At 46.5% G+C, this 25898-nt stretch overlaps 1 protein-coding gene across 2 annotated transcripts in view; it reads right to left on the bottom strand.

The window, feature by feature from the left end:
• Positions 1-12547: 12547 nt before the first annotated feature.
• Positions 12548-25898, bottom strand: part of Tmem132d (transmembrane protein 132D) — a 605099-nt gene continuing 591748 nt past the window's right edge. For both annotated transcript variants that reach the window (XM_060382291.1, XM_060382292.1), the window contains 3 exons: positions 23087-23360; positions 20641-20832; positions 12548-15979 (listed from right to left, as the gene is read on the bottom strand). In XM_060382291.1, coding sequence (XP_060238274.1) covers positions 14798-15979; positions 20641-20832; positions 23087-23360 — 1648 coding nt within the window. In that variant the 3' untranslated portion in view covers positions 12548-14797. The remainder of the gene's footprint in view (positions 15980-20640; positions 20833-23086; positions 23361-25898) is intronic.

Raw genomic sequence — 25898 nt, 5'->3', positions numbered from 1 at the left:
GTTCCACATAACTGACTAACTCATCAGCAGGCTGGCCTGGGCTTGCAATTTGGAGGCAAAATGTTGTAAGGTTGTCCTTAGATGGCCATGCAAAGGTTCCTGCGTCTTGAACTGTCACATGTGACTTCCACCATGCTCTGAGGACTAGCTCAAGTGACAAGGCCACCGCAGATTCAAAGGCTGAGGAAATACATTCCACTCCATGAGAGGAAGAATGCAAACCTCATATCACCACACCATAGGTATATAAACAAATTCATCACAAGGTGGCTTGCACATAGACAAGCTTTATTTGTCAATGAGATGCTGTGAGCTAAACAAAGAAGAAAACAGTGTACATATGAGGAGAAAGATTGAAAATATTTTCTGTGTGTTTGGGCTCTAGTGTCCACCCTGACCCAGACATTTCCGGACACTCAGAACAGTGATTTTCACCCTTTCTAATGCTGAGACCCTTTAATACAGTTCCTCATGGGATCTCCAACTATAAAATTATTTCATTGCTACTTCATAGCTGTAATTTTGCTACTGTTAATGAATCGCAATGTAAATGTAAACATGCAGGATGTCTGACCCTCCCCCCACCATGAGGATTGAGACCAACAGGTTGTGAATCATTAGCATAGAAGGTCCATGAAGGGCATGTAGATCCTGACCAGCCTTCAAGACGATTGTACCCATACTGTGCTGAGAAATCAACCCTGACCTGGTTGTTTCTGGTATCTAGGAATTCTAGAGATTTCTGGTATACTAGAATCTCTGTTGCAAAGAGCCTTATGCTGTGATCTGTCTTTGCACAAATGTGTAGCTGCACTGATGGAGTAAACTGCCTACTGTTCTCTGGAGAAGAAATCCCTTTTGTTTCTTGGTGGGTTATTTGGCTTAGTACCTCAGCAGCTGTGAAAAGGCTGCACAAGGGAGCTGAGCTTTGCAAAGATGGCCCGGGAAACACAGTCACCAGCAGTGGCAGTGGTGTTCTGACCATTGGTGTCCTCTGTCCTGGGGCCCTTGGCTCACTGCTCCTGTACAGCTGTCACCAGTCTTTCCCACAGCATCCCACTGAGACTGTTCCTCTAGCATTCTTCTCCACACAAAGCAAAGGGCAGAGGAAACCATCTGTGCCGGGATGGTCCAGTAAGGCAGGACTGTAGAGATCAATGCTGTGAGAAGAACCTTGTCTACCTGTTACCCCGGGAACCACTCAGTACACACACAGGGAAGCCAAGAACTAAAAGGCAAGCTGTGGGTCAGAACTGTAGAGAGGGAAGGTCTACTGAGAGTTGTATACGCTTCTTAAAGTCTGGCTGGAGAAAGGGCTGAGGCTGGCATGTCTAACAGAAGACAAAACGACAAATTGAAATGGGAGAAAATAGGAATATGGTACCTCAGAGTCTGGAGGCCACTGCTCACCCCTGCTGCCCATTAGAACCAACCAGGCAAAGCTCTGGAAACACAGATGCCTGCACCCGCTTCACATCTATCTCCTCAAAAGTCCTCGGAAGTAAGCCTTTCTCCCTTTTCCCCTCTCTTACCTTTCCTCCCCCTCTCTTTCTTTCCTTCACTTTTTTTCTACCCCCTTGTGAAACAGGGTCTCACTCTGTAGCCCAGACTGACCTTGAACTTTCAGTAATTCTCCTGCTTGAGCCTTGTGGATGCTTAGCTTACAGGTGTGAGATTGCTGTGTGTGTGTGTACGTGTGTGTGTTGACACTTGTTTGTGTGGGAGATGGGCCTTTCACTCTGGATTTTGGGAATGTTCTGAGTACCCTTCAAGAGCTTTTTGTATCTAGGATTTGTGCATTTTCCACCATCCCCACTTCTGAACCCTGGGATGGGCGACATTCCTAGTTTTATTTTGAATATAAAAGAACTGGGAATTATTGAGTAAATCAGCAAAGCTAGGAAGTGGCCAAGCATAGATTAAAACCATGGACTGACCACCAAACTTCAACCATGTAACACTTGATGGCCTGTTACTCCTGACCACCCCTTAAGTCCTGGTTTCCTGAGTGTTGGCATAATGGGCTCCCACTGTCATGCTCACAAGTTTCTCTCTCTCTCTCTCTCTCTCTCTCTCTCTCTCTCTTTTAGCAGAGTTTCTTTATAGTCCTTCTGGACTCTCTTTGTGGACCAGGCTGGCCTCGAACTCACAGTGGTTCACCTGCCTCTGCCTCCCTGAGCACTGGGATTATAGGCGTGCACCACCACGCCTGGCTACCCTGTTTATTTTCAACTCTCAGTTATTTCTTCTGCATAATGGGTTCAAAAGCAGCAGTCAACTCATATGCCAATGCCTGTGACCCAGACTTGAGCGCAGCCCTGAAGAGCACCCTCTGCCACTAAAGATAGCACCCTTGACTTTTTCTACACCCCTTGTCTGGTCTAGGTACCTATCTCTGGAGAACACAATAAACACTGTCTATACATATATGTCTATATATCACAATAAAACAGTGTGTATATGGATATGCACATATGCTGCATGTGTTATCTGTCATGTATATTGCATGCACACACACAATTGTCATCATACATCCCACTCCGGTGACTCATAGCTCTTTCTGCTAGCAAACCTCTGTAGTGTTTCCTTAAGGATGAAAATAGAGATTGCCCCGGACCCCAGAATCTATTCTTCTCATCTCCTTTCACTAAAGGAATCTCTGAACATCAGCCAGGTACCTGAACACTCCTGCGGAAACACTGCCCAGCCTCCCTGACAGCAGAGGGCAGATCAAGGTCAAGTTTGTGCTAATGGCTGTGAATAGAGAGAAGGCTGGAAGCATCAGGGTCACACCCTTATGAATGGACACTCCTCAGGAAGCCTTTTATCTCTTCCCTGTCACACAGTGGGCTAGAATGAAGATTCCATGCACCAGAAGGGATTTCTATGGTAGCTGGTGGCCAGAAGTCCCCAACGCTCCTATAAACCATACAAACCAAAGGATGGGCCAAGCTTGATGACGCAGGCCTTTAATCCCAGCACTCAGGGAGACAGAGGCAGGCCATCTCTGAGAATTCAAGGTCATCCTGGCCTACAAAGTGAGCTCAGGACAGCCAAGGCTACACAGAAAAACCCTGTCTCAAAAAAAAAAAAACAAAAAAAACAAAACAAAACAAAAAAAAAAACAAAAACGAGGAAAGAAGTCCAGAAGAAAACTGAGGTAGAAGAAGCCATCCTAGGTAACCTCATGAGCCAGAAACAGAGTCACCAACCAATGTTGGATCATCATCCTCTGAAGTATTACTTCAAGATGAAATAAACACTATTTCTTTTTCTCCTTGGATGCTTAGTTTGTGTGACATCTGATACAGGGCCATAGGAGAACCTCAGTCCCAGAGACCTCCAGGTGACCACAGGCTATGGACGGAGAATACCATGCTATTTCATTGTTATAAAGCATGTCTGGAAGACCAGCTTAATCTCAATAAGGCGTCTTGCGAGCGTGAAACTGACTGACTGCTTCTCTAACTTATAATTTACTAGGAGGCCAATGGGAATGTGGATATCAGGTTGGAAGCTTAAAGATGGACAGAGTAGCTTTGGAGGCTGGAAATGGAAGGCCAGGAGCCATGGTTCAAGCACAGCTTCTGAGTGCTTGTACAGTCATTTCTTTCTTTGACCCTGGGTCATGTGCTTCACAGTCACTAACTTGAGAAGGATATGCTAGTCCAGCGTGTGTGCCCACCTGCTGGCCAGGCACCCAGGCGTGCTAGGAGGAGCAAAGAGTCTCCTGGTGCCACCTTCATTTCTGTGGCTACAGTTCTGCCACTTGGTTCTGTCCCACCAGGTCTTATAATGGAATGAGGTGACTCCCTGAGGAATTGCAGGCTGGCTGCCATTGTGGTCTTAGCCACTGATCAAGGTTAAAAGGCCATGCTATTTGGTATGCACATGTCTCTGAGAAACAGCCTTGAAACTCTGAAGGCCTGAAGATTAAGACTGGACTCTGGGCATGCGTTTGGAGGCCAGAGGTCAAAGAGTGGGTGTCTTCTTCAATTTCCACCTTTTAATTTAGTTTTGTTGAGACAGAATCTCACACTGAGCCTGAAGCTCATTGATTTGGCTAAATTGGCTGGCCATGGAGCCCCAAGTATCCCTCAGTCCTCACCTCTCCACACCTGGAATTGCAATTAAGCACCCCTGTGCCTGGTTTCTTAAAGTAGATGCTGCAGAACACCTGGACTCAGGCTTGACTGCAAACACTTTATTGTGTGAGCTGTCTTCCCAGGCCCCAAGAATAGATGCTCCAATGACCCATCCCTTCCCGTGGAAAGTGACTGTGATCCTGACCCACTCAAGCAGGAGTGTAATTTGATCATCACTGCCAGTAACATTATCCTTCTTCCAAGATCTATATATCGACACGTGGCTCTTTGCCTATCCAATTTCATGTCGACAAATGGGAAATATTAATTGATTTTGATTTTTGTCTCAGTTATTTGAGAGAAAGGGGTTGTTGGAAAACTTTTTCATATACTTTGGAATATCTCAAAAGTTGGGAAGGGGTGAAATGGCTCAGCAGGTAGAGGCTCCTGCCACCATGCCTGACGACCTGAGGCATTAATGTGTGGCACATAAATGCGCCTCCCTGATGTAATCAAACAGATAAATAAATAAAATAAACAAATGTAATTTAAAATAGTTGGGAAGAAACAGACAGAACCTACTCTGTCATAATAACCCATGGGGGAAATCTCACAATATGGTCCAGCCCATCCCGTTCCCCCTCCGTTTCTTCCACTCCCTCCCTTCTGCCAAGCTTTTACCATGGTCTGGTACCTGGACAACAGTTCCAAGAGGGCACAGGCTGACTTAGCTCATCTCTGACAAATCTCACATCTAATTTCCAGGAAGATCTGCAGACAGCTTAACGAAGTCTGTATTCTCAGCTGAGTTTTCCCTCCCCATGGAGAGACTCAGGTACCAAGGGAGTTACCAGAGACTGCAGCTGATGTTGGATGATCTTTTCTGCTCTCCATCACCCTTTTTCTGTGGAAAAAGGAAAGTCTAGACCTCTCATGGTGGAAGTACTTTCTTTTAAACTCAACCTCTGTGAGGTGGGTGCTGGGCATGTGAGTAGCAGAGGGCCTGCTGAGAACACAGTGGTATCCAGTGTGATCCTGACTCAGTGTGGAACACTGGCATTCACTTTCTTGATTTTTATTGGAAACGTTTACAGAGCTGTTGTTTGTATAACAGTTTACTGAGCTCTTTGGTGTCAGCCTATCATCTGGGGAAGATCATTTTGTGGCTACATAGAGATGCATGGGATCCACCCTCCAAGTGGTTCCCATAATCCCCTCATCTACATTTTTAGTTTTTGTTTTTTTTTTTTTTTTTGTGGTTCCTTTTCACAGTGATTAAGAGTAATCCGTGCAAACAACAGACTATAGTGGAAATTATAATGTTCGAGTTCTGGAGGTCGATCGTTAGAGCCATGGCATCACGCTCTTTGTCCCTTCTTGGGTCACTCATGTTGGGAGAAGCTGCCAGACATGTCAATAGACCTTGATGTGATGCAGGTGGCAAGGCTTCCTTTGAACAACAAATCCCTGCTTTTCCTTTCCAGACTGGTCAGTGAGCTATCTCAGAGGCACACATTGTAGTTCTAACTAAACGCTCAGATGATCATAGTCCCAGTCAGAATCTATCAGACCACATCCCACTGAGAAACCCTGAGTGGAAACCACCCAGATGAACCACTCTCAGGTCCTGATGCAAGGAAGCGTGGCAGGAAACATCTTTGCCAATGGACAGCTAGCAAGCAGGTTTACAGGACTTGTCCACACTGGAGAATCATATGAGCTTAAAACATTGATCTAAAAGTCAATCCAACCATTAAGTTCTCCTCTGAATAGCCCTGCCCAGCTGGATCTCCATCTCTGCCTCTGTGGAGGAGAAAGAATGAGAAAGGGAGGGAGAGAGAGAGAGAGAGAGAGAGAGAGAGAGAGCACCTTGCTTTTCAAAACAGGATTAAGATTTTATTTTGAAAAAAAGCCTAACTTGGGAAGTTTTTTACTCTTGGTGTCTGAGCTGTACATTGGGGCCCCTCCAGGTTCCATGACTGTCTTCCCTATGGGAAATCAGAGGTGATGGTTTTGGCTAACAAAAGCACCCCTGGAAACAGAAGGAATCAAGCACAGGAAAGAGCTGTTAGAGTGATTATTGGTGGTGTGTGTGGAGAAGGTGGGCAGGAAGCTATCAGCCTATCCCAAGGATCCCAGGAAACAGTTTCTTGTCCTGACAGTTTCTTGGCGGTCAGCGGAATTTTGCATCAGGGAGACACTCAGTGGGCTGTCTGTCATAATCTTATGATGATGTTCTTGGGTTTCTTCTTAGAAGATGGTTGCAAAGAATGGATGGTGACGTTCTGTTTAGGGCTCCTGCCTGCCTGCAGGGCAAAGATAAGAGCCGTGTTTGTCTTGGTACTCATCTCTCTCCTGGGGTGTAGTTACTGCTCTTTCTAAGGCTGACAGATCTAAGACTGGATGAGGTTGAGCCAGCCTTAGACATGGAGTCTGACACAAACCTCCAAGGGTCTTCCAGGTAAAGACCCGAGGATGACAGATCTTTCTCACCCTAATAATTCTTCTTGTTACACCAAGAAGAGGCTCTGCCTAGTGACAGCGCCCTCACTTGTCATTTCAGTGAGGTAGCCCGATATGCTGGTGGGACAAGGCTCTCCTAAGTCTTGGCACACTGAGGCAGAGGCACAAACTCAGATCCAGGGACTTTGCTGAAGTCAAAGAGGAGGAGAAGAAAAAAAAGAGGAAGGAGATGAAGGACTGGGATTAGAAAGGAGGAGGGAGGAGAGGAAAGAGAAGGGGATGAAAGTGGGGGAGGGAGAGGCAGAAAAGGGGAGAGGAAGGAGGAGAAGGAAGGAGCTGGAAAAAGGGAGAAGGAGGGAAGAGGGAGGAGGAAGGAGGAGAAAGAACGAGGGAAGAGGAGGGAAGGCCCTTTGGACCTAAAGATGAATAAAGAATGTATTAATGAACAGTAAGTAATGCCAACCAAAAGGCAGAGGTGGGATCCGGGAAGAACCCTACCACAGAGCAGTGTTAACCTGCCAAAAAGCATGGTGCGTGCCAGCGGTTCCTCCTCATAATTCTAGAGTTGCTCAGACCAAGAGAGACTCTTTATTACAGACAGAAAACTTACAGCTCAGGATGACTCAGTGGCTTGTGCTGTTTTCCCCAGCTTGACTGCAGAATGGAGCTCGGGCATGGGAAAGCTCTTTCAGAGGAGTAGGGAGCCCAGGGGGCTTCACTAAGCACAGCTCCTCTGAACAGCTGAAGCCTCCTCTAGGCTCCAGCCTGGAGGGCTGCCCAGCTCTGCCACTCTGAGACAGAGTGTGCACTGAAGTGGGCTGAAGCCCTGCTATTTCCAGACCTTAAAGCAGTGTGTAATGTCTAAGGTGTTTGGGCTAAGTGTAGAGAGGTACCTGCTTCTCTAGAGCTGTAAAGCTTCTTGTCATAACAAAACATGCTCCAAGGGGGCAGATTGGGGTGAAGGCCATTTGGGAGCTGGAGAAACTAACCAGCTAGAAGTTGTTGCAGGGAAAGCCAGGCTCTTGGGCAGTGCTGGCACATACAGCCAAGTCCCAGCTGGCTAATGAGCCCTCTCAAGCCAGAAGAGAAGGGCAGTCAAGTCCCATCATTCTTTGTAGTAAGAATCACAATTAAGCCTCTGGGGATATCTTCGCTCTCAAGAAAGTATGTGTGTTCTGCTCCTTCGGGCCAGGCCTGCATTAGCAGCTGGGTCAGGTCGATCCTTAAAGGGAAAAATAATAGATTGTGGCATGAAGCTGGCCCCTGGCTGCACACCTAAGTTCCCACTGTGACGCCAGGATATGCTCTGGGGAATCCAACTGCATAATGAACCGGCGGCATCTGATCAATATAACCATGGTAATTGGGCCACCGTGGGGGCTACCAAGGTAGCAAACCAAAGTGTCAGTGATGTGCAAGAGCTGAGGTCCTCCTTGTCAAGAAGAGGCCTGTGGGAAGTCCTGTGGTGGCCAGACTCCTCCACATGGTGACTCAGGGATCCATGTGTCAACACCCACATAGAAGCTCCACAAAGTCGACTGTTCTCATAGAAAGTGACACCTGTCACCACTGTCCACAGCTGTTGCCCAGAACTAGTTGGGAAGCTCCATCTGTTACAGAAACCAGGAAAGTAAAAGGGGACCATGTGCAGGGGAGAAGGAGCTTTGTGGAGGGGGGATAGGAGGATATGGGAAAGGTCCCTGCATTTAATGAGGAGGGGGAAAGGGAAGAGATGGAGGGGGGGGATGAATAACACTAAGGATATAAGGATGGTGGAAAAAAAGCCACCAGCAAGCATTATTTTATGTTTACTTAAAATATATACTTAATATATTTGTGTCAATGCATATCTTAAGCAATTAAGTTATGCCACTTGCTCTTGCAAAGAACCAGAGTCAGTTCCCACCACCCATGTGGAGCAGCTCACAGCCACCCGAAGCCTCTGCAGGCTCCTGCAGTCACATGCATGTTCCCAGGAAGTGCTTTTGGCCTCTGACCCATCTCTTCAGCTCTTATGTATTGTCTTAAATCACTTGCATCAGAAACATTATGTTTTGTTTTATTCTGAGCCAGGGTCTTGCTTTGTAGCCCTGGCTGTTTTGGAACTCACTAGATCAGGCTTGTCTTGAACTCACAGAGGCCCTTCTGCCTCTGCCTCCCAAGTGCTGAGATTAATGGCGTGTACTACCATGCCTGGCAGAAAGATTAAAAAAAAACAAAAAACAATAAACAAAAACAAACCTTCCACCAATATAGGACTTTTTCCTTCCCAAGGGGCATCTTTCTCCATGGGATGGATAGAATTATGTCCTCCTAAAGAACCATCAAAAATCTTACCCTCAGTGCCCATGGAAACAGGGTTTTCAGAGATGTAATGCAGGTAAGATGGAGTCATGCTAGAGTGGAGCTGGTCTTATTTATGAGAAGACTGAAAAATAAAGAAACAGTAGGAGGCCATGCATGGCCAGGAGTCATCATAGACCTCAGGAGGAACCTGGAGATGCCCTTAGACTTTTGGACTCTGACACAAACAGAGAGCACATTCCTGTAGTTTTAGGTCACACGGTTAGTGGTGATTTGGAACAATAGCCCTGCAGGTAAACACCCCTCCACACACCCAGAAATGCATCTCTCTCCAATACAGACACCAAAGCATTTTGCTAGTGTCTCACATTTTCAGTGTTAACTGAACCCAACAAGGGTCTTCTCAAGGGATGCCACCAGTCAAGTTGTCTTGTACCTGGATCTCTGGCTGGCAACCTTGTTCTTTCTCATCACCCAGAATGCTTTTGTGATGTCAAGCGGCCAGTGGCCTGGAGGATATGCCCCTCCTGGGACAGCTTCCCTGGTCTACACACTCTTCTTACTGAATGTTTTGCAAAGGCAGAAGCAAGGTGGAGAGGAGCTAATGTGGGCTCATTGGGAGGTGTCAAATGGGTGGTGAATTCACAGTTCTGAGCTTTCCCAGGGGGAAACACACATATTTACTGGCTCACACTCCTAGCATGCCCTAGCACAGCTTCATTTGTAAAGTGGGTGTTAAATGAAGAAATGAGGGTGAAGAAAGAGCTTTTGGGTTGAGACATTCTTGGAAACTCCAGTGGACTGACTGAGCCTGAGCCCCAAACCTAAGCCAGTCCTAGTAGTAGCTTCTAAAACCTCTGGATCAAAGGCTGATAATGTGGGTTGAACTACAAATTTCAAAACAGAAAGGCCTGATCCTAGTGCTGGTATGTGACTTTGTTTCAAAGCAAAATGTGTACATAAACAGGTGTCTTTACAGGGATCTTTGGCCACACTGAGAGAGACCTAAAATGAAGGTAGCAGCAGATAGAGGGTGATTTGGGGGAGGGAGATTCTGGGGATCAAATCCAGGGCCTGTACATACCAGGCAAGTGTTCTACCATTGAGCTACATTGCAGTCCCAAGGCACTGTTTCTAAGAGCCAGAGACATCAAAGGCCACTAGCAAACTGCAGGGAAAGATGCCCCCTGCCTTGAAACTCTCAGAGGGAGTGGATTCCAACAGCACTTTGACCTCAGAAACGCTGTCCTCCAGAGATGAGAGGCAGCATAGTATCCAAGGCTCTTGGTTTGCAAAATCCTTATGGCTGGACAGCTGGATGAGGTCTGTGAGGCAATGAGCAGGCACACTGTCAGGATGTGATGCTGAGGAGACCGTAATGGTGGCTTCAGGATGGTTCCCCCAACATGTAGGCAGTCCACTGCTCTCATGAGTGGTATAGTGAGCACACAGGTCAGGTATGAGAGAGCTAGAAAGCATGGCTTTGTTTACGCTTGAAAGACACCTGTAGGGGTTTTTGTGGTTGTTGTTCATTCAGACTTTGGGTTGTTGCTCAAGTTCTAGGCACGTAAATCATGTCAGAGTGTGTATCTGAAGTTGTTGTGTTCTTTGTGAGCGTGTGCTTGTATGGGTGTACATGTTTGTAAGGTGCACATATGTGTATGGACATGTACACATGTGTGCATGCAAGTGGGGAGGTCAGAGTTCAACCGTGCTTGCTGTTACCGCATGCTGTTCCAATTGCTAGTTTCTATTATTTATTTTGTTATGTGTATGAGTGTTTTCCCTGCACATATGTGCAGAATGTCCATGCCTGGTGTCTGCAGAGGCCAGAAGAGGGGGTTGGATCCCTGGAGCAGGAGTTTCAGGAGGTAGTGAGTCACCTTGTAGGTGCTGGGAATCAAGCTTGGATCAGAACAGCAAGCAGTCTTAACCACTGGGCCATCTCTCCAGCCCCAACTTCATAATTTTAGAAAGTTTTACTTGTTAATTATTATTATTATTTCTAGAGTGTGAGTATGCATGAACACGTCACAGAATGTGTATAGGGGTTGGAGGACAACTTCATGGAGTCTTCTCTCTTCTTCCACCTTCATGTGGGTTCCAGGACTGAACTCAGGCCATCAGGCTTGCACAGCCAGCTCCCTTAGCTGTCAAGCCATCTTTCAAGACCACATCCTGTTTCTGGAAACAGAGTCCCTCACTGTGTCTTGGGGTCACACGGTAGGCTAGCCCTGGCTGGCCAGTGAGTCTTAGAGATCCGTCTGTCTTCACGTCCCCAGCACAGGGAGCCCATGCCAAGCTTTTCGATGTGGGTGCCAAGGATCAAATTCAGATCCTCCTCCTTGTACAGCAAGAACTTTGCCACTGAGCCATGGCCACAGCCCCTTACACTCTGCTCTGCGGGGACTCTGTGATTGTCTGGGAGACTCAGAACAGAACGGTCCCCCTTGCTGCAGCATATTCTGTACTCTCTTAAAAACACAGCTCCTTTCTCTTTCGTTTTCCCCATCTGGGGATGGAGTTGGCTTCAAGAATCATTTTCCTTGTAGGAAGGTGGGGGCAGCTGGAATTGAAGCTCTGTTCCAAGTGTACCCTGGGGTGCAGGGGTCCCCTACTTGCTGACCCTCTATCCATACTAACTATATTCTTTCTCATGGTGTATGGTTTTTAAAGGACAGTAGAATCTGGATATTTTTAGGCAAGAGATGGGGTTTTAAATACTGTTTATTTTAATTTTTCCTTCAGTTACTTGTTTTATTGCTTTTAAGAAACTTATGGATATCACCAAATTATTATACCTTTGTTAGTCCCTGTCTCCAAATATAGAGAAGGCCTGTGAGAGTGACATGTGTCCCACCCGCATGGCAGAGGAGTTGTTCAATAAATGGCTGAGTGACTAGCACTCATCTGTGTGTGTGTGTGTGTGTGTGTGTGTGTGTGTGTGTTTGTGCACACGTACGCACACATGCAAATCCCAGGGCTCTGCCATATTTCTTCTATGAAGAACCATGTTGGGGTAACAGTGAATGAAGTTTGCATCTCATGGTCAGTGTGGTCAATTGTCAACATCAGAAATCATTCTATGTTGCTCTCCATGTCATCTTTTTGAAACAGGGTCTCTCGGTGAACCTGAGGCTCACAGGTTCAGCTAGACTGGCTGGCCTGTGAACTCCAGGGATCCTCCTGCCTCTGCTTCCTCCACATTGGGATTAGAGACACACAGCACTGTGCTTAGCTTTTCATGTGGGTTCTGGAGCTCTGAGCCACCTCCATCAAGGTCAATTTTTGAATACAGCTGTGTGTAAACACCTAGGAGACCCAAGCAGAGGGCAGAATGCCCTCATTGCTCCAGCATACGGGGAGGCTGGGCCAAGAGCTTACCTCTGAGGCTCTTATCTACCATCTGTCAGCAAGCTTTTAGGAGAGAATTACACACGTGATTTATTTTCAAAACCTTTCAGGTCCTGAAAGAGACACTCAGCACATGGTACACTCTGTCATCAAGTGTCAACATCCCCTCGATGCCGGGAGCAGCATTACAGGATGTCAGGGTGTATGTAATTGGATTGCCCTAGATCCTTAATCTACATTTTCATTTACCAAAAGCCATAGCATTGGGAAAGCCATTTGCAGTGGATGCTGGGGCCCTGGGAAGGGGGAGGGTCAATGTGTAGAAAGACAAAGGCCAGCCATAAAGCCGCAGAGTGCATGTTTTATATTTACAGTCAGTAAGTTTATAAATATATATTACATTCTTACAATCTACAATACATTCTACACTTGGAGGGGTTTAGGAGCAGGCATCTGCCGCAGTGTTCAGGGAAACATCACGTGGGTAAGAATGGGAAGAAATCAGAACTGAGGCAACTGAAAGCAAAAGATTATGGAGGTAAAAGGGGCAAGAGTTTCACCATCCACCCAAACAAGGGGAGTCTACTGGGAGACAGGAGCTGGGTGGCTTGCTGGCTGTCAGAACAAAAGGATTAGCACCACAGTCAGAGGGAAGAGGGCATGAGGGGAAGGGGAGGTGGTGGGACTCACAGTCCTCTAGGGAGATTCTCTTATATGGCAGGGACGAGAATAACAAGATGGGTAAGGGGAGGGGAATGAGGAAAGAGAGACAAGGTGATAAAGACAGAAAATAATGGGAAAGAAAACTGAGAGATGGGTTCAAAGGAGACAGAAAGACCCAAAGAGAGAGAGACAGAAAGGGAGAGGAAGAGAGGGAGAGGCAGAGATGGGGGAAGGAGGGAGAGGGAGTGGGAGAGAGAGAGAGAGAGACAGAGAGAGATCGAACTGAAGGGCAGGAGAGAAGGGAAATGGTGATGACGTTAGAAATACAAGGAGACCAGTCTCCTTCATCCTTCAAGGTCATGGCTACTTTTCAGCCCACTATCCTCACTTCACAGTGAGCCGGGGATTGGGGTGGGGATCGCCTGATCATGCCTCCTCTGCCATCTCCATAGGCTCAGCTTTTGAGGGATCTTAGAGACATTGATCAATCATTTTGATTTGAAGCAATGCTAATCCTTTCTGGGATGACTTTGGGTTTGCAATGGTATGCACCCCCAAACACGCACACACAGACACATGCACACCCTCCACATATGCACACATACCCACTTTATGCACACATATGCCCACCCACACACACATTTATACACATGCACACACCTGCACATAGCCATCATCTCTCATGCTGTGCAAGCATGCACAAGCCCACCTTCTTGTCACTTACCTCTTACAGCTCAGAACCACCCACCTGCTCTGAACAGAACCCTGCTCTCTTTTAATACCCTGATGGTAAATTCTTGGACAGGAGACCCAACATGAGTGGCAGCAGACCCCATCACAAAAGAGCCCTCTATGGTTTCTAGGAAAGCATGGAAGGGGGTGGGTAACCCATCCTGAGTCCTGCTTATACTCTGGAAATCATCCTCTTCAAAGGGATGTATGTCCCTGGGACCTTCTCCTTAGAAAATCGCCTGAAGCTGACATAAAGCCCAGGGGAAAGAGAGGCAGGGAAAAAATTCTGAAAATTGTCTTCCCTTTTTCTCTCACAAATAACCAATGGCTGCAGAAAGGGTGTCAGTGGAGAATAGAGATCAAGTTCAAATTTGTGAACTTGTTAAAGGAGCCATGTGGTCTGTACCCAGTGTCCTACAGACAGGAGGCTCCTCTGAATTGCTTCAGTGATGTGTGTGTGTGTGTGTGTGTGTGTGTGTGTGTGTGTGTGTGTTTCTTCACATGTAGTTACAAAGATAGTTGTGGACTCATCTACCAATTTGCTTTCTGCCCTGTTTACCTCTGCCTTGACCTGTCAATAATCCCTGGCCAACTTTGACCCCATCTTTGCAAACTACCAGCTCAATACCCTGCTTCTTGTAGCTAGCTTCAGTGCTAGACTCTGCCCGTGAGCACACTCAGAGTCAGCTCCGCTGCTCTGCTCAGATGGCACACTTCTCACTGATCCATGCATACTCAACCTGAGCCTTTCTTCTTTCTTTCTTTCTTTCTTTCTTTCTTTCTTTCTTTCTTTCTTTCTTTCTTTCTTTCTTTCTTTCTTTCTTTCTTTCTTTCTCATGGTCTGAAGTAGCGACTATCAGAGCATCATGGATCTGACAAAAAAACCAGATTGCTTAGATTAAAGGGAAAAGAGTTCTTCCCTGCAAACCCTCAAACAGGCACCTTTGTTCCAGGTTTGAAAACATCTTGCCATGCACAATAAACTTCTTAAGTTTAACCAAACATCCTGAGTTATGGCATGTACACGGGTACTGACTCTGGGCATCCTCAGCTAAGAGGACATCATTTCCCAGGGCTCCATGGACAGTGTCACCCTTATGGTGTCCTCTTGTCTCATTTCTCCCCTGGGCGCATGTCTACTCCTCATACCCAGGTGGGTTAAAGGCTGAAAGGTAAGAACAACATTGGTGTCTCCATTACACGTGCTCATGTAGCCTCTCCATGCAATTGTGAGGCTCGGGGCACTCCCCGGGGTCCAGGGCCTGGCAGACCCACTTAATGTCATCCTCATTACTCAATGCCATGGTGTTCCCAGAAGGACACCCATCATCTGAGGAGATGGCAGAGAACGTAGAAAATGTCACTCTTTTCCTTTTGGAGGTAGGGGATGTAGGGGGTTCACTTTTCTGCTCTTTCTCGTCTGTGAGCAAGGCTCCTGTGGATCTGAGCAGCTGTCCATTGATGCTGCTCTGAGAATTTGAGCTGAGAAGGAGTTTGCTCTCCTCAAAGTCCAGACCCCTGTCAATGGCAGTGATCTGCTCCTCTTGGGAGGAGGCAAAGTTTATGTGGTTCCCCAACAGCTCTGTCCGGTTGCTTAGCCCAACCCAGTCGTGAGAATGACTCAGACCTTCTTGCTCCTCAAAGGGAACCTGCTTGTGCCTGTATTTCAGGGCAAAAGTTACACAATTAATTAAGAACACCAAGATGGCCAGGCAGAAGACACCCAGCAAAGCATACATCCCAATTTCCAGGTCACTCAACCCCTTGGCTGCCTGATCAGGGTCATGCTCCTCAGGGCCCGCATTGCTCCTGGGGAGGTCCACCTGGTCTGGGAAGCTGGTGAGGTCTGTGGCCATGGTCTGCGAGAGGATGATGTCATCTAACAGGCTTTCCTGGCCTTCCTTCTTCTGGAAAGTTGGCCTCTTGGTGGTACTGCCCCATCCTTCCATGAACCCCATAGATGAGCTGCTGTAGTATGACCCTTCGGGGCTTCCCCATTCCTGAAAAGGCTTTTTAGACCTCCTGTCATTGACGTTCTCCACATGAAGCCCAGCCCCAAGGTGTCCACTCTCACTGCTGTTGGGGTTTGCATCATTTTGTCCAAATTTAACCTTGATGTTGGCTGTTCCCACAGCCAGAACGCTCTTCCGCTTAGATTTCTGGCAAGATTCGCTGATCAACATCTCCACCTTCACCAGAGCCCCCTGTCCTTCATTTTCTGCAGCGATGATGGGCCACTTGAATTTCGAATCCTGGAGGATGGAGACAACCTTTTCATCCAAGGATGTGGCCATCAAGGAGAAGTCCTTTTCATCATAGATGTCCAAGGGTGTGACAGAACCATCACTGAACTGCACCCAACAGCTAATGGCTGCTTCCTGTGGAGCAAGAGAAGTAGGTCAACATCTGCCAGGGGACTCAGCAAACAGGCACACAGGGTGTGTGTGTGTGTGTGTGTGTGTGTGTGTGTGTGTGTGTGTAAGTAAAATTTTCCTGTGGCTTTAAGAAAAAGCCAGTTAGACAATGTAGAGAAAGCCAGGAGACACCCTACCGTAGAACATGGAGGGATATGAATTCCTATAAATAACCAAGGGGTGGGGGAGAACCAATGGGGCCAGAGTAAGCCTTCCAAAATAAGATAGGCATTTGAAGTTGGGGGTCATAGTTCAGCTCATGGAGTGCTTATGTTTAGAAAGTTTGAAGCCCTGGGTTCCATTCCTAGCACCACATTAACCCAAGTTCAAGAGCATACAACTCTAATTTCAGTACTCAGGAAATGGAGGCAGCAAGTAGTTGGGGGGTCATCCTTGACTATGTAATGAGTTCTGGGGTAGCCTAGTCTCAAGAAAAACAAACAAACAAACAAAAACAAAACTAAAACCAAATTAATGTTGACTTATTTTCTCATCTGTTAGAAGACAAACAGTCTCAGAGACTGCCCAGGATCTTCTGTACAATTTTAAATGGCTTGTTGAACTGTATTTCTGGTGTGTGGGCTCCTTCATGAGGGTCACAGGTAGAAATTAAATGTGGTATCATGCCATCTGAGCCCATTGTAGCATCCAGTCACATTATCACACATAACACAGATTGCAGGCATTGATCTAGACACCCCTCAGGGCCAGAGAGGGCCATGGTTTCATTGATCCTACCTTCTCTGGGATACAACTGGCTTGTACTCATCTGGAGATGGCTTAAAGGCATGTGCAAAACCAGCTAGATAGAGTAGGGGACTTTGCCTCTATTTCTTCCACCCTCCATTTCAAGAAATTGGAAGAAACCTGAGAACCAAAGGCAGCCTGCAGCTGAAGTCTCTGTGTGTCTCCATCTCTTGCCTTCTGCTTTTTGTGCTTAGACATCTCCATTCATTCATAGCACGGGACAGTGGCTTATAGGATAGGCTTCTTTTTTTTTTTTTTTTTTTTCAATGCAGTTTATTTAGGAACCTTGAACAATCTTCTGACCCTGGGGAAAGCCAGCCCACAGCTTAAATAGCCTCTGGGTAGCCAACCCCAGCGTGCCACCTGGGCAATGCAGATAGGTCCACATACACAGAAACAAGCCAGATCCTCAGCCTTAGCCAAATATGGAGTTGTTTGTGACAGAGAGCACTCACCATCAGGAAGGTGGAAGGTGGAAACCAGCTCCATCTTTAAGGTGCGGCATTACGCAGCTCTCTACAGTTCCCCCTTTTTGTTTTAGATGCATCAGGCAAGAGGAGAGGTCTGATCTCTGATATTAGAAATAAACTGGGGCTATGTACCGATGTTCATTTAGGTGTCTTCCACCCAAAGAGCATCAGACGATAGGCTTCATTTTAAGAAAAGCCTTTGATCTTGGATATGCCAGTGGATGGGCATGCCTACTGCTTTCTGCCTCCTCAAGTTCCCTGGAAAGGCTACTTCATCCCAAGCCCTGCCCCCATCTCCCAGGACATACAGATTCAAGTCCTGCCTGGGGAACAGGCCCTAGAGACCCATGTGTTGCTTGCCGGCCTCAGCTAGTTAGAAAGGAGATTGCCATGATGTATATCCCTTAAGCTGAGCATCACTGAGTAGGGTCATGTCTTTCCCCTCCCTCTCTCTTTTATATCCGAAAGAGGAAAGACAGACTGAGATACTAGCACAAAAGATGAATGGTGGGAACCTAAATAAAACTGAGGAGTAAGGCCCCCTTGGACACCATTTTAGCTCACAAATAAGGAAAGATATGAGTAATTATGCACAGTAAGATAAAAAATAAAGTGATAAGGTCTCAGGGAAAGAGTAGGGACCAGATGATCTGATCTCCCAGCCAGGAGAGTCCCCCAACCTCTAGCCACCTCCCTATTGATTGGGTTTCCTTTTGTTGTTGTTGTTGTTATTTTAATGTTGCTGAATTTTTTATTATTATAAACAAATGAAAATTTTCAAATACTGCTGGTATCCAGAGTATTACACAGACTTAAGATGATTCATTATATTTTGATCTGTAGTGCAGATGTGATTATTGATGACCTATACCTAGAGGTCATCAAATTTCTTGTATTTAGGAGCACAATTGCCCTTTCTTATTTACATACTCTTACATTTTTCCTGTTTACCTTAAAATATTTTAAAAATTCTAATTTTACATAGTACTATTTTAGCATACAACTTGCTTTAGGATAGAAATATCCCACAAACATATTCTATTTTCTTTTTTTAATAGCCCTCACTGGTGACCGAAGTAAATGTCTCATGGATGGTGCTTAGCTTGGAAGAAACAAAGCAAGAAACAAAGGTGGTTGGTGGCTTCCACACCATCCTTTTATTAGCTGTTGGCCTGAACTGCTATGTGGGAAATCGGCCAGGATGAAGTACAAAAGCCACAGGACCCAGCGCTGACCCACCAGCTTACTCTATTGTGCCAGGAAGTCTCAGCAGAGGATGTCTTTGGATGCCCGGCCTTTTGAAGTTGTCAGGTCAGAGCCAAGCTCTATAAGGGGATTGAGGACCATGCAACCACTCCCAGAGCTACCCTTAGGGGAGCAGGCGATACTCTGCATGTCAGGGATGGATTAGCTCTATTCTGGCTACGTCTTATCACTTTTTAATTCCTAACTGGTTGTGGTCTGATTTTATCATCCACTGAGCTAAGAGGAAAGCTTATCTCTCACCCTTCCTATCTGCACTTTGCAGGCTGGTGTCCGTCCTTCTAGACAAAAGGAGGCTTGATTTTTGCCAAGAGTTCATATCTGTTACTAGGAATACTAACTCTCATTTTTTTTTTCCTAATCCCAAATCTCTCACATAAGACTATCCTATCAGGGATCAATGACTGGCTAGCACCTGAGAGGGAAAGTTGAGGTGCAGGTCTAGCTGGAAGATAGAAGTTTCGAGGTGGTGTCTTGGGCTTTGTCTTCTTCCTGCTGTGAGTATGGTCAGTCTCTGCTGATTCCAGGGGCTTCAAGGAAGCCTGAGTCTGGCAACCTTCCCAGCCGAGGGTAACTGTGGAGGAGGATTTCTGATGGGTAGGGAAGCTTCCAGAAAAGTCCCTCTGTGGGTTCAATGGATATTTTCCCCATGCAGAGAGAACCGATTGTTGTAAAGTTCACCTCATTCTCTACGTTCCATCTAAGGCACAATGTCTGTCCACCTCCGTAGAGGCAGGTAAGCACAGACTACTGTAGATCCACTGTACAAAAACCTCTGTGTCAGTACACTCAACATTATACAACTGCACACATCAGAGTATACTCACACACAGTGCCCACACAATACAAGCTATATATGCTACATACACATCCAAACCCAGAGTACACAGTACACATGCAGGTGTCTACACAAACATGCATACAACCAATGAGACACACAACACAGGACACATGAAGAAGATCAATCCATCCATACACTGAGCACACGGTATGCTTACACAGGTACACAGACACACACATAGGCACATGTACAACACAAAAATGTATGATAACAGACAATACACTACATAAGATACACATATACCCACATGCGGACACATACATGAGCACATATAAGACACACAGACTGGTGCATCTACAGACATATGTCCTACATTGGTTGAACTTTTGTCAGCTTGACACAAGCTAGAGTCATCTGGGAAGAGGCAGCTTCACTTGAGAAAATGCCTCCATCAGATTGGGATGGTAGGCCATGCCATGGGGCATTTTCTTGATTAATAGCTGGTGTGGGAGGGCCCAGCTCATCTGAAAAGCTGGCTCTCGATGGTAGAAGAAAGCAGGCTGAGTAACTCATGAAGAGAGAGATGGTAAGCAGAAGTCCTCCATGGCCTCTGCTTTAGTTCCTGCTCTGAATGTGAGCTGTCAGCCAAATGAGCTCATGGAGTTGCTTTTAGAAATGGTGCTTCTCACAGCAATAGAAACCCAACACACCTCCAGAAAACAAATAACACAAATGCATAACGCAGCCTGTTAGTACACTGGCTTCAAATAAAGAGAAGGGAACTATATGACTCCCGTCAGTTCCCTACTTCTGCCTGAGAAACAAGGAGGGGCAATGTCATCTTATGCTCAGTCTCCAAATCTGCTGGGACCTGGATGCAGGCTGTGGTAATCCTGAGTCTGCTCCTGCCTCTACCTACCTCCCACTGCTGGGTAAGGCCGGCATGCCAAATGCCCTGGCAATTTGGACCAGAGGAGAGTGTGACCCACCCAGGTACCCACCCCAACACACTTGCGTGTGGAGGGCAGGGGAGCATCCTCTAGTGCTTTTACTCTAAGCAGCTGTCGGTCACCCCCTGCAGTGCTTGCCCATCCTGTCAGGGAGTTGGGAGGCAAGAGGCTTTTCGAGCATGTGCTAGCAGATCCTTTTCAGTCAAGAATCACAGGATGTGTGGTGTCTGGAGTACGCAACTCTCCTGGTTAGAGCCTTTGCCTGCTGCAGGGTCCTCACACTGGGCCAACCATCTGGTGTGACTGCTCTGGGGTGTGCTGACCTACTTGGTATATGGTGACCTTACGTAGTGTATGCTGACCTCAGCTTGGGTAACACTCAGCAAACGCGTGTCTCAAACTCCACCTCCTTACCTGCTTGGGCCTCTGCAGAAGTTCCTGGGCCACTGCAGTGGCGAAAATGGCTCTGTTGCTCCCAGGGCTGAGCTGTAGGGACAGCGAAAGCCCCGTTACCAGCTGGACCCCAAGGTCTGTGATGGTCACCTTCTCATCCAGCACAGTGATTGTCTTCTCGGCAAGAATGGCATCTGACAGAGGCGACAGGATCTGAAGGCAGAACCAACATGATAAGGGGGGAGCTCTATGTGGTCACAGAACTTCAGCCATCACCTATCATTAATGAGGGCATGCAGAGACAGGGAGCTCACGGAAGCCCAGGGGAGCAGAAGAAGGCCTCCTCTAAAATTAAGCCTTAGTCATGGAAATGCAATGATGCAAAATGCTTCTGTAGAACAGCATGGGAACAGGCAGCAAGTTCATACTACCCTCCAAATACCGGCACACTAACTCTAATTGTCACTGTGTTCCATTCTTATCTTTAGCAATGGAGATTGATGTCACTGTTCCCTTGAATGTGGTGATTCCTGTACACAGCACAGGCCACCTCTGCTATTGCCAGTGCATCCTTATTTAAAATTATTCAACTTTCAAACAGCTTTATGTCCCCCAGAGAACCATGACTTGGCACCATAACTGTATATTTGTTTCTGTCTCACATGGGAAAGCCAGCATGTAATTATAAAGTAGTGCTTCTTGAGGCTGGAGTGATGGCTCAGTGGTTAAGGGCACTAGCTTCTCTCCCTCCCCTCTCCCTTTTCCTCTCTATCTTGGTTTTTCAAGACAGGGTTTCTTTGTATAGCCTTGCACTGTCCTGGACTCATTTTGTAGACCAGGATGGACTTGAACTCACAGCGATCCACCTGCCTCTGCCTTCCTGAGTGCTGGGATTAAACACATGCACCACCATGCCTGGCTGGCCACTATCTTCTCTTGCAGAGAACCTGGGTTCAGTTTCCAGCACACGCGTGATAGATTACAACCATATATAACTTCAGTTCCAGGGGATATGACAAACCCTTATGGCTCCTGTGGTCACCATGCATGTATGTGGTTCACAGACATACATACAGGGAAAATACTCATACACATAAAATACAGATAAGTAAAACAAATCTTAAAAAAAGAAAGTAGGGCTTCCTCATCTAAATATTATCTTGTCCTGGGATCTTGAGTTTCACAGTTGGATCTCTCTCTGTATATGTTTTTTTTTTTTTTTTTTGAGATGGGATCTTACTGTCTAACCCTGACTGTCCTGAAACTTGCTATGTAGACCAAACTAGTCTTGAACTCACAGACATCTGCCTCTACTTTCATAGAACTGGTATTAAAGGCTTTCACCAACACATCAGGCTTCAGTTTCACACTTTGAGAAACTCGGGACCACGAGATCCAGTGGAATCTTGAACTCTCATCTTTCCTCATATGGCACCACCCACACCGACACTGACACTTTCTGAGTCCAACCTGGTGTTGATAGTCCAGTCTTGACTCTCTCTTCACACCCCTAGTGACCAGGGATGCCCAGCCATGCTTTTGAAGGTTCTAGGGCTGCTCTCTCCACCCTATGTATCCTCAGTCCCCCTTAGGTCTGTGCCTATGTCCATCTGCTCTTTTGACCTTTGTACTTAAGAGCAGCATTTCAATAAAAAAAAAAAAAAACAACCAACAAATCAATATTCACAGGGTCCCCCAGAGCTCATGTTCCATCCACCCATCACCTTCGGTTTACCTGTCCATGACCATTCAAATGGTAATGGGAATGAGGTGAAAGTCTTCAGAAAAAAAAAAAAAAATGAATGAACAAGTTTATCGCCTGGGAACTCTGTGGGACTAAAAGTGGTCTCAGGACTGGATAACTGCCCCTGACAGTCTCTATGCTTCCTGCCTAGGAAGACAGTCCTTTTCTTCCTTGTCAACATACAATTCCTCTTTGGACTTGAATCATCTTTCAAAGTGAACGTTTAAAGCCAAACCCTCCTCTAGGTCCAGGCTCCCAGGTATTGACATTGTCTTTTAATTTTCTTCCTAATTCCTTGATATAAAGCAACATTAAATTTGTTTTTCATCTTCTTCATTATCATCATCATCATTATTATGTGTGTATAGGTCAGGGGACAACTCTCAGGAGTCATGGAGGGATAAAAGGCTCAGGTGACCAATGGTCAGTATGAAGGAGCTGGCTAGGCTTGTGATCCAGGAAGGGCAAATTTCTCTCTAGGTCTTTGCTTCTCAAAGTTCTACAGCTTTGAGGGGACATGACCAAAGAGAGGTGAAACGTTGTTTCTACTATGTGTTGGGTGAGGTGTCTCAGGGTCCTTGTTCTATATCACATTCAAACTGTGTCCTGGGTGATTTCACTAACGCAAGCTCCAAGGAGAGTCTGTTCTGGGCAGATGGTTGAGAGGTTCACCTGACCCAGCAGGAGTACAGAAATTCCTGTCCAACTTTGCCAATGCCTCACCTGGATGGTAGTCATGCCCAGCTCCTGGCCAGTCAGGACCTGCCCTCCTTGCAGCTTAGCAATCCTGGGCTCCTCCACCTGCATGAAGTCAGTTATCAGCTCTGTGATGTCCACCTGCCAGTCAGAGCCCAGCAGGTAGGCCAGGTGTCCCCCGGGATCAGGCGCCTCGGCCACAAATTGGGTTAGGACTCGAACCATGGCATGCTGGTACTGGAGGGTGCATCCTCGGCCCCTCTTCTCGTCATCATCTTCTTCCTCACTGTCCCGAGCTGGCCTGTCAAAAGATACCTGTTTGTTGAGGGCTCCACGAGTCTACCTCCAAATTGTTTCAGCTTGCTCAAGGCTTAGGCACGCACTGAAGATTTGGGTGTTTAACCACCAGTGTGCCAAGAGTTCTAATTGGACAGAATGGAGAGGTATGACAGGTGCTTAAGAGCTTTCCAAAGGCCCCCACCCCCTGGCATTTACTCTGTACCACTGTACCACCCCTCTTGTTAAGCACAGATTGCATTTTAAAACTCAATTCAAAAGTGATTAAATAGTCCCTCCAATCATTAACATTTTATTAACCTGTATTAAAGATATATAATAATGGGTTTCATTATGACATTTTCATACATGTGCATGATGTATTTTGATCATATTCTTCCCCACCATTATCCTTTCTCTTTTCCCCTCCCATTCTTACTGATTCCCTTTCTCTTATTAGCCAGCCCATCCACTTTTGTGTCTTTTCTTGTTTTGGAGGTGAACCAATGAGTTTCACTAGGATTGCTTACAGGATCAAGTGTGAGAGGCTATTTGTAGAAGTCTGGGCACTTTGTCAGTGGCTAAAACACTGAAGATGTTTCTCCCTCTCCAACAACCTTTACCTGCCAGTATATATCAAGAGTCAAAGGCTCCTTGAAGACTTTTATTCAGTTAATGTTTGCTGGATGGACGAGTTTACAAGACCTTTTGTTTTTCTTAATACAAGGTCCCACTATGTAGCCCAGGCTACAGTGCTCATGCCGCAGCTTCCCAAGGGCTGGAATTAGAGATATATGCTATCATGCCTGCCTATAGGATTGGGTTTAAAGGTAGTGACATCAGTGTGGTTTGTAGTCTTCTGTGACTTCTCTCACTGGCTCTGATGAAGCAAGTTGCTGTGTTCTGAGCTGTCCTAGGGAGACATCCACCTGGCAGGTACCTTTTCTCCACTGATCTGTAGCTAGTGAGGAGCTGAGCCCTGTGGACAATGCCTGAATGAGCCTTCTCTGCAGGAGCCACCAGACAGGGTGTCAGCCTCACTGGCAGGCAGCAGCCTTTGAGACCTCAGCTCCCAGGACTTCATTAAGCTACATCTGGATGCTCCTGCACAGATCTGAGAGACCGAACACATCAGTCTTCAAGCCATACTGAGTTTTAGATTAAGGCTTGGCATCATGCAGTGTTCCGGTTTCCTTTCTGTTGCTTTGATAAAACACTCTGACCAAAAGCAACTTGGGGAGGAAAGGGTTTATTTGGCTTATACTTTCAGGTCAGAATCCATCATTGAGGGAAGTCAGGGCAGGAACTCAAGTGAGAACTTGAAGATAAGAACCATGGAGGATGCTGTTTGCTGGCTTCCTGACTCATGCTTAGAGAGCTTGCTTCTATAGCCCAGGGCCACTTGTTTAGTATATGGTGCTGCCCAGAGTGAGTGATTAATAAGACAATTCCCTATTAACATTCACATAGACCAGCTCAATCTAGGCAATTCCTCAGTAGAGGACTCTTGGCTGTGTCAACCTAGCAATCCAGGCTAACCAGAACACACAGAAATATGTAGGTAATATTACAGGGTTATGAAGACTGGCAATACGTTCTAGGCAAGCACCAGAAAGAGGTTTTTACCTTGAAATTGGTGAGATACCATAATCAAGGCAGACAGGAACACGTGACTTCAAACAGACAGATGTTGGCTGTTCCCTACTATCTGATACCTTGTGTACACTGGCTCATTCCCAACATCGTCTCAGCCCCCATCAATATATCAGCTGTCCACTTCTCAGAGAGCTCATAGCCCTAGGTGAGCCCATCAGCTATGGTAGTGTCTGAGATGGGCATCCACCAGACTGGCCAGTTCTCTGCCACCACAGCGTCAGCATCAAGATCAGCATCAGAGTCAACATCATCATCATCAGCAGCAGCAGCTGAAGCACCCGCCCCACCATCTATCCCAGCCCCTGGCAACCCAGTTCTCTAAAGAAATATTTCCAAGGACCATCCTTCTTCTGTCCATTGTACCCACCACTTTCCTCTCCAAGCTATAGCCTCTTCCAGAGGTCACAAAACTAGAGGGGTGAACTTCAAAAGTGAAGATTATCAAGGTCCTCTCAAGTGATAACCAGTTCGAATCCTCTGCTCTGTCATAACCTACAGGAGTCTTTTCTTATGTGTCAGGACACAAGCTTACTTACTCTGACACTTGAACACCTTACTCTATTTCTAGTGCTTGAACATATGCACAGGGGTCCCTGCAGTGACATTCAGAAAGGAGAGCCTGAACATCATGACTTCTCCTCCTTCCAGTTCTCATCTGGCTTTCTGATGGATGATAGGTGGCTCGCCTCTCTACCCAGCTCCACCTGAGGTGTGACAGGTGTACTATGGCAGACAAGCCTCAGACCTCACCTCACCAGTGCCTGGAGTTTAGAACGTCTGCTCATGAATGGCACCTGCAGCTTGCTTCTTCGTAAAGTCAGTTCTCAGCCTGAGCCTCATCCACATGACCCCTTCCCCAAGCTCGTCTTTCTCTAGCTGGGGTTTGTGGCTGGAGTCTAGTTGCCCA

The sequence above is a fragment of the Meriones unguiculatus genome, chromosome 4 (genome assembly GCF_030254825.1).
Source record: "Meriones unguiculatus strain TT.TT164.6M chromosome 4, Bangor_MerUng_6.1, whole genome shotgun sequence".
NCBI classification, from domain to species: domain Eukaryota; kingdom Metazoa; phylum Chordata; class Mammalia; order Rodentia; family Muridae; genus Meriones; species Meriones unguiculatus.
This window is presented reverse-complemented; position numbering and strand designations above follow the sequence as displayed.